The 9418-nt window shown below is 39.4% G+C and overlaps 2 protein-coding genes across 2 annotated transcripts; both read left to right on the forward strand.

The window, feature by feature from the left end:
• Positions 1-1692: 1692 nt before the first annotated feature.
• slc25a15a (solute carrier family 25 member 15a) lies at positions 1693-6131 on the forward strand. The gene is given in 10 exon segments (XM_069161208.1): positions 1693-1840; positions 2041-2116; positions 2634-2892; positions 3400-3540; positions 3633-3802; positions 3913-3977; positions 3979-4075; positions 4797-4826; positions 4829-4963; positions 6051-6131. Coding segments are annotated over 8 exon segments (894 nt in total). The 5' UTR covers positions 1693-1840; positions 2041-2061; the 3' UTR covers positions 4906-4963; positions 6051-6131.
• stoml3a (stomatin (EPB72)-like 3a) lies at positions 4914-9346 on the forward strand. Its single transcript, XM_069161206.1, has 7 exons — positions 4914-6390; positions 7362-7465; positions 7613-7685; positions 7816-7898; positions 8072-8275; positions 8736-8870; positions 8980-9346. Exons 1-7 carry the CDS (start codon positions 6222-6224, stop codon positions 9169-9171), a joined length of 960 nt encoding a protein of 319 aa, XP_069017307.1. The 5' UTR covers positions 4914-6221; the 3' UTR covers positions 9172-9346.
• The last annotated feature ends 72 nt before the right edge of the window (positions 9347-9418 follow it).

Here is a 9418-nt window from a genome sequence, read left to right on the forward strand (position 1 = left end):
GCCACACATGGCCAGAGGGAAGAATTGATTCGACTAAGTATTCACAAATTCTGGATCCAAATGTGATACTGTCTTGTTCATATTACCTGAACATTACTGAGAATCTGTTGGTAGCCTTTTAAGTTGCCAGGCAACTCTGAAATTGAAATGATCTGAAAGAAATTCAACTGGTTACAAAAAAGAGTTGCAAGTTGTGATATCTGGTAGAGGGAGAATTGCTAATTACTGATTTAATAGGTGCCCAAAACTTTGCACATGTCATAATTACCGTTTAATCCTTTGCTGTTTTTAAGATCAATACATATCACAAACATAGCTAAAAAGTAAGTGTATTAACATTTGAAGAAAGGTGATATTTTTGAATGTCTTATGATGATTGCTGTTTACTTAAACAAAAACAAAATATGTCATTTGCCCAGTTTTTTTTTTTTTTAAACCTTATCTTACAACTACTCATTTATTTCGTAATTCATTTGATATTTATGCCACCTGAATCATCTGATAACAAACCATATTCGCCATGTACGTCTTTAAACATTTGGTCACAGTTTCTAAATTAATTTTCAACTTTAACATTAATACTGTTGCTTCCATTGCTACAGCTGATAGTCACAGCATGTCATACTATAAAGTACCATGTTAACAAAGTGGTTAAAAAAAAAGCTAAAAGCAATTCAAATTTCTCCAAATTAGGGGTACCGCAGAGATAAATGGAGCAACATTTTAACAATACTAATGACAAAATCTCTGTTAGGCTATAAAAATATAGTTTTAGAAAAATATACTTAAAGTTTTTTTTTTTTTTTTTCAAAAACACAAGAAAAGAGCTTTTCAGAGTCAAAGTAATGCTACAAACTAAAGCCTGTTGTCATGTCGATATGCTGCTGCATGCTTCTTTGTTGGACCAGAAGCTGTTTGGGAGGCCAACTATGGAGTAGACTGACATCTTGTGGACAGTAGTAGGTATTTCAACCAGACACATACAGGTCGGTATTATATCCCCAAAATTGGGAATAGACGGCACCCAAGAGGTTATAGGACACTTTCCATGTTCATGAACTATCTAACGTGAATACGCGAGACTACACTCTCAAGTTTTTCAATCAAATGTTGACGCGCAAGTCATCACTTCCGCACTTATCTAAGTAAACTGGACATAAACCAAACACCACACTAAGACTGCGTTGATGATGTTGTTGTTGTTGTTTTTTTTTTTATCACTATAGTGTTCTTTTTCCATAATCTTATTTTATTTTCCCGCAACTCTGCAGTCCAGGAGCCATCGAATCAAATGTTAAGATGCAGTAGTATTCAGTCTGAGTTCAAACCTGTTCCTGTTTCTAAATAATGCTTCGCTAAACGTGACTTTAATTCAGTGATAACACACAGCAAAGTAATACTGTTGTACACAGTAGTGTCAGACACGAATGATACGTTTAGGCGGGTTTTTTTTTAAATTTTTTGAAATGAACTATTTTTCTGCGTGATGTGTCTTCCTCCTTATGGATGGCTTGTTAAAACTCCTTGCGCGTAATGTGCGCGCAGCAGGAACGACTTGTAGAAATCTGCCAATCAATTAGATAACTCGTTACTAAGAACGCGGAAGTGCAGGACGACGGGCAGCATTAGGCAAGTTGGATTTTAGAGGAAATTTGTCCTCCGTTCCAGGAAGTTGAACTGTGATTTTGGGAATTGAGATGCTTTCGTGGAAACGTGTTGCGTGGTAGGATGTTGGTTCCACGTGGAACAGTGCTGGACAAATTGTTGTTCTTCGTGAGGTAAACGGGCAACCATTTAAGATCAACACGAGTGATGAACCCAAACTGAGGAGAGACCACAGGTGAGAAGCATCAACTATGTCCGGACCTACTTCAGATATTTTAATCCTGCTGTTTTGTATCTTCAATATCGAGTCTACACAAGAGCGATTTATTGCTCTTTATTGGACTTCTATATCGTTGCTCATCATTTGCCAGTATATTAACGTTCCGATTATTCCAAGGTGAAACAGCTTCAACCATTGTTCTTTTATGTTTTCAGGCACACATCTTTTAAATCATCATGCCTCCACATCCTTTAATCCAGGCGATCGTGGACTTCTCAGCTGGAGCAATAGGTGGGTTCAAATTGTTTGGATCAGTCAAGAATCTATCCCGTGTGCCATTTATCTGTTTTTATATCTACTGAAGATCAAACATGGATCATCATTGGCTGATACAAGTCAAATCAGTCACATGTATTTAATACCCAAATAAGCCATATTAAAAAAATGTCAAATTTACATGATGGTACAGATATTAAACATGGACTGGTGTGATTCTCTTTCTTCAGTTGTTTAGTCAAGGATATGCCCTGAGGTCAGCAGCAGGCCACATAACTGGCTGATAACAATTCAAAAATAATAGAGACAGCCATTAACAAAGTGTCACTGCAGTGTAGAGTCATGTATCTACAAAGTCATATTCAACAACAAAAATGTTGTCTGGCTGCATTTGTCATGGCCAAATATGACCAAGACTCTGGCCTTGCATAAAACTGTATCGAGTTGGGTAAGCACTCAAATGTTTCAACTCTTTCCTGGCCTGTGCTCTGACTCCAAATGATTCACCCAGTGTCATGAGGTCCTACCTCAGGTGGCACAGCCTGTGTGCTGAGCGGTCAACCGTTTGACACCGCGAAGGTGAAGATGCAGACGTTTCCCACCGTGTACCGTGGCTTCATCCACTGCTTCATTTCAACCGTCAAACAGACGGGACTCGGTGGTCTCTACAAAGGCACAACACCAGTCCTCATAGCCAACATCAGTGAGAACGCTGTGCTCTTCTTGAGTTATGGCCTCTGCCAGGATGTGTTCCGCTTTTTGTCCAGGATGGATAAAGGAGCTGATCTCAGGTTTGATGCTCAGGTTGATATATATATATGTATATGTGTGTGTGTGTGTGTGTATGTGTGTATTCCTATAGTCTTGATCGCAAGCTTTTGCTGCTAATTTAGACATTTTTGGTGGATTAATTCTCCTCCACATTTGCTTCCATCTCCTCCACGAGTTGCTGCGTCCTCTGTCCACCCTCTGTGCAGTGAAGCCTTTCATCATGTACTGTCGCACAGTGCTACATCATAATTTAATATCATTTTAAACTGAATATCTTTGGGTCTTTGGTGGCAATTAAGGACTTAATAATTAAGTAAATAATAATCGAGAGATGCTGTAAATGGCTCACAAATGGCTGAGCTCCTTTTTATGTGGCTACAGCAGGCAGGAATTTATGTTTCCAGCCACCGTATACATTTAGATTTCCTGTGTAATTATAAAGACTGAAGTTCCAGGTGTTTCTGTATCCACATTAAAACCCTTTATTGTTTATGTCTGCAGTTGCACTCCTTCTCATTGGTCGGCAGTGATATCCAGAAGGCATCTGCAGGGTCTTTAGCTTCGATCTTCTCCGCCATGGCGTTATGCCCCACAGAGCTGGTGAAATGTAGCCTGCAGGCCATGCATGAAATGGAGGCGTCTGGCCAGGTAGCAAGAGGACAGAGAAGGTCAGCGTGACCAAAAGGAGACATTTGAATAAGAACATGTTCAGTTTCAGTTTACGACAGTCACTTTTGACTGTGTTGTGGTGTGACTTCAGCACAGTATGGACCGTAGTTAAGACGGTGTTGAAGACAAACGGCCCTTTGGGTTTCTACCAAAGACTGACGTCCACCATCGTGAGGGAGATCCCAGGTTACTTCTGCTTTTTTGGGGCCTATGAACTGTGTCGGTCTACATTTGCACAACACATGGGCACAGACAAGGACGGTTCTAGGTATGGTAATGTTATTTCCCTTTTCAAGTTCAGGGCATTTTTGCAGTTTATGATGTTCACCTGTTTCTGTGATCTACCCCCACAAAATAATTTCTGTTTGCAGGTGTACTTCCTCTCATGTTCAGCGGTGGATTTGGAGGAACTTGTCTGTGGTTGATGACTGTAGAATAGAATAGACTGTGTGAAGTCCAGGATCCAGGTGTACTCTTTAGCTGGGAGGCAAGTGGGCTTCATGAAGATCTTCATTGGCATTGTACGCACTGAGGGTAAGATTTAAACATGCATTTATGCATTTATTTATTCACCCAGATGGGTTTTGGACACAATGGTACAGTTCTCACATATTGCTGAATGCAAATTTGAAAAAAAATCACTCCACATTTGTGACAACACGGGAGGATAAATTGCTGGTTTACAACACATGTCGTCATAATTACAGTTTGAAGGACAGCAACTGTATTATTAGGCTTCTTGTAAAGACCTTTGGTTCAGTAGAGAACAGTGCTGACTCAAACACGCACTGCCTCGACTTAAATCGCCCTTTCAGTTCATAACAAACTTCACGATTAGGGGTTAATACAAGGCTGGGTCACAGCCTCGCAATACTTTTTACATTCCCTTGCAATATTTGTTATATTTAGTAGCCGAACAAGAATAGACATTAAGCTCAGAAGGAGTGGAAGAAGGAAAGTTTCATGAGAGATGAAAAATATTACAAGAAAAAGCAAGACATTTTGCGAGGGAACATGTATTGTGAGAAAACGAAAAACATATTGCGAGTCAATGTGAAAAATATTGCGGGGAACACAAACTTTATTGTGAGATAACACAGAAGTATTCCTCAAAAAAATTCTTTGCAGTGACCTCTTGAGGCCTCCGTACGCTGAAGCAAAGTGAGGATGCATCTTACTAATTGGTCCAGGCTGGGTGCTTACTCGTCTGTGGGGAATGACCCGTGTTGATGTTTGACTCTGTCATATCCTACAGGGTTCACTGCTCTATACTCTGGCCTGACTCCTACTTCCCTGCCAGCGGAGCCCTCTTCCTGGCTTATGAGTCCAGTCGCAAGTATATGATGGAGACAGTTGGTGCCTGATGTGGAGGACCTTTCCACTGGATGCAAGTATCCTGCTGGAAGACTTCCTCATCCTCGGGTATTTTTAAAATGAAATTGTTAAAATTGTATTGTGTCTTAATATTTGATGAGGTGTCAACTGCAAATGATGCAAATACAGGTGTTTTGGGCAGGCTATGGTTTTAGTAGAAAATCTTGGTAATAACATTAACTCTGTGTGTCTCTACTGTGCTGGGCGCAGTCATTTGAAATAACATTTTAATCTGAATATCCAAGTCTTCCATCTGTGTCTGAACATGTTGCTGAGTGATCAATGTCCAGTAATGGCAAAAGCTTAGAGCGGAATATGAACAACCAGTTCAATCTGTTCACGCTTAACTGCAGTCGACAGTGCACTCTTGCAGCAGGAGAGAGAGGGAGAGATAGCCCTTAAAGGTGCAATATGTAAGATTTATGTCCTATCTTGTAATACCACTTTGTACCTTAAGAGGTGATAGAGAGTCACCGTAGTATTCAGTCTGTCCTTAGTCTGGTTCTCAGAGGTTTAGCAGTTAGTGGCAATTGTTTTGTAATTATTCACTGTAAAGTTAGATTTTATGGACACAGGAGTGGATTGAGTAACAAATGTATAGCTAGCTTGTTTCTGTTTTTAGCAAAACCACAGTAGCAACTAAACAGCCACAGCAAAACTATAGTGACGCCATCTAGAATGTTTTTCAGTATCGTTTGTATTGTCATTAGCTGCACTGTAGATCCTTTTTGAAGTGTCCAAACAAGTTCAGTACGCCTGGTTTGTTTGTCACGTAAAATTTCCTTGGTTTTGTAGCTAGATGACGAGCTAAATGAGTTTGTCACAGCCAGTAATTTTAACTGCTCTGAACTGCATATTAACAAGCAGCAAACTGAAAATATTTACATTACCAGTAACGTTATACAATTATCTACCTTTATTAAGCTTCTACCACATAAATATAAATATTATTTTTATCTAACTAAAGAAAGAAATCTGAATCATTTTGGAAAAACCCCGGAAATCTGTGGGGAAATGTGGAAAAGGTTCCCTCATAAGGGGGAAACATGATCATGATCTTCTTCGTCTCACACCGTATTTAATGTTTCATGACTTGGATACCACTGATTATTTATTCATAAGCTGCACCCAACAGGTGACAGGCTCCTGGACTTGAGTCGAACAATTTAATGGGAAACCACAAGATCTGAACTTTAAGCGCCACATAGAAGCTGGATAGACTCCATTGTTCACCCACCAGGTGAGTCCAAGAATCACACACTAAATGACAGTGTGAGAGTCTCGGACTCGTGAAAAGCACCAGGTGATGAGGGAAGTGGATAGACCACACCCCACAGGGAGAACAAAGGTAAACGGGCGCACTGCCGCTTCACTTCTCCATTACAAAGAGGACTCACTTATGATCTCGACAACGTCCAGCACAGCAGAGATGGCTACACAAGATAAACTTGAGGTCAACGCGGAGAATATCACAGGTAAATACTTTTTAAAAATCTTTTAAAATATGAGTCTTGCATTGTGACTGTCATTAGATGTGAAGTGTTTGTTTTACCACTTCCTCACCATGGATACCAAATGAGCTGGAAAACCTAGATATACAACAAAGGGGATCTAAACATGTGGGTAATTGTGTGAACATTTCCCCTCAAAGATACTGATACAGTAAGGAAGAATTTCCTATTTTTTTAATGTATGTCTTTAGCACGCTGACATTTTATTCTCAAGCAATTATTTGGTTTCATTAACAACACTAGTTTTCCATGCTTCACATTCACCTGTAATGAGACAAGCATTATTTATCATCCTTCTCAATATCCCCCCCTTTAAATCATACCTCGAAACCGAATCAGAAAATGTCAAAAAGTTTTCTTTGTTCAGTTTTGAATGTTTAAGTCGCATATCAAGCAAAAGTGACACATTCAGTATCTCAAATGTGAGCAATAGCTTTTTTTCTGTTGATATTATTGTCAACCAAATGGCTTTTGCACTGTTGTACAAGTTGGTTTGGCATGTTTGCCAATTATCTGACATGCGTGAGTTAATCATCCAATTATAAGGACCAACGAGCATGTTAATGAAAATGAATGAAAGAGAAGACAACATTAGTGTTTTAAGGCTGATATATCAGATCTTTAGTAGATTTACACAATACTCAGGTGGATTTTAAATTACACAACTTCCTTTAAAGATTAATTACATCATTCGTGACAAAGGGGAAGTGTGGATCTATAACTCCTGAGCCTGAGTACATGTATGTTTTGTGTAAACTGTAACAAAAGGTGCTGTCCCACTGTATCGTATGTCCTGTCAACAAACTGACTACATCGACTTTAAGTCTGGATATAAACGCTTACAAATGTGGAACAAAGGTGCTGTGGAAAATATGCAAAACACCTTTCCTTTTTTGACTACAAGCTTGTAAAGTGTTTTTCCACTCTGTTGACAGATAAAAACTCAGGAAGACTGGGATGTTGTGGTTGGCTGGTGGTCATCATATCCCTCATCTTTGTGGCAGTAACCTTCCCAATCACATTATTTATGTGTGTTAAGGTACACTATATTCTTATAGCACTGATCGAGATTTGACCGCTTTTGTTTCTGTTTTAGTTTAGTTCAGTGATGTGGCTGCATATCATGAGCTAATATTTCCCGATGTGCTTATTTGTTTTTGTACTCTATGTCTTCTCTAACATCCAGATTGTGAAGGAGTATGAGCGGGCTGTAATCTTTAGACTCGGTCGGATCACAGACAGGAAACCTAAAGGGCCAGGTTTGTTATGTAACATACATGCGTAAACACTGCAGGGAAAACAATTCCACACACTGATTACCACATTGTAGAAGTCTGCTTAAAAAATGGTTCCAAACCATGACCTAATTTGATATTTATCTCTTTCCAGGACTCTTTTTTATTTTGCCCTGCATTGATAACTTCGTCAAGGTTGACCTGAGAACTGTGTCCTTTGATATTCCCCCACAAGAGGTGCGTCTTTTTTATGTTTGTCCTGCTATTACATTAAACAGAAGACATTTGTCTCTCTCAAAATCGCCTATATCACAGGCCTTAATTAAAACTCTCATTTTCTTTAGTGATCAAAATAATATATACATCATAATTGCTTTTTTTTTTTTTTTTTCTTTTCTTTAATTCTGCAGATCCTAACCAAAGACTCAGTGACAGTGTCTGTGGATGGAGTGGTGTATTTCCGCATACACTGCCCCATCTCCTCTGTGGCCAATGTGTCCAACGCGCACTCATCTACTCGGCTGCTCGCTCAAACCACCCTGAGGAACGCACTTGGTACCAAAAACCTTGCAGAACTTCTATCTGACAGAGAGGGAATTTCACTTAATATGCAGGTGAGGATAACATTGTGTGAAACATTCAAGCTCAGAAGATACAATTATTTTTGATTTGGTGGAGTCAACAAAACATAATTCTTATGTCACAAACAAAATTCAGTGTGCCTTTAAACACAATACAAAAAGTGAATAAAATTTGTAGCCTGTCAGCTGTAATCTGTTCATTTTGAAATTGCATGCAAAAAGCATTAGTAGTGAAAAAAGACTATTTTTCTTGTTCCTGAATAGGAATCAGTTAAATCAGCTCTAACTCTGCGATAGCTATTTTACAGGTGCATTAGTTGACCATCAGAATATCAATCAAAATATGAATCTAATAATGGCTAAAAACCTCCATAGCACTGAGGAGTTTGTTGACAAGTTGCACGATTATTTGATTCATTGTTCATTAAAATATAGCAGCGCAAACAATGGTTTTATGTGACTGCAGTATTCGTTATTCAATATTACCCTGCAGGAATCCCTGGACGAAGCCACTGATCCGTGGGGTATCAAAGTGGAGCGTGTAGAGATCAAGGATGTGAAGCTGCCTCAGCAGCTGCAGCGAGCCATGGCAGCTGAGGCAGAGGCGAGCCGAGAGGCCAGGGCTAAGGTGAGGAGAGCAATGGAAACCTAATGTCCCGTTCATATATTCTGACCATGAAAATGAGAGAATGCTGAGGGAACATTTGTAGAAATAAAGACTGTTGTCAATGTGTCAGCTCATTGCTGCAGAGGGAGAGATGAAGGCCTCCAGAGCTCTGAAAGAAGCCTCTCTGGTGATCGCTGAGGCCCCCTCTGCTCTCCAGCTGCGATACCTGCAGACTCTCAACAGCATCGCCGCAGAGAAGAACTCCACCATCATCTTCCCGCTGCCCATAGATATGTTGCAGAATTTCATGCAGAGGAAATGATGAAATATAGCAAGCAAGTTGCATACAAGCTAAAGTAAGTCAGATTTATGCTGATATTATTGTAATATTGTTATTATTAGTTATTAAGCTTCAGTGGCATCTATTTTCGATGTTGTCTACGAAGTCTGGCGTTAACTTCTGAGCTTTAATTTCTACTTTAATATGACTTCTTAAACATGTAAAGTTTTAAATTTGTGATTGAGAAAAAAGAGCTCTATATCATAGTTATATATTTAAATGTATATCC

This window comes from Embiotoca jacksoni, unplaced genomic scaffold (genome assembly GCF_022577435.1).
Source record: "Embiotoca jacksoni isolate LCO1_2020_lvr unplaced genomic scaffold, fEmbJac1.0.p SCAF_28, whole genome shotgun sequence".
NCBI lineage: Eukaryota > Metazoa > Chordata > Actinopteri > Embiotocidae > Embiotoca > Embiotoca jacksoni.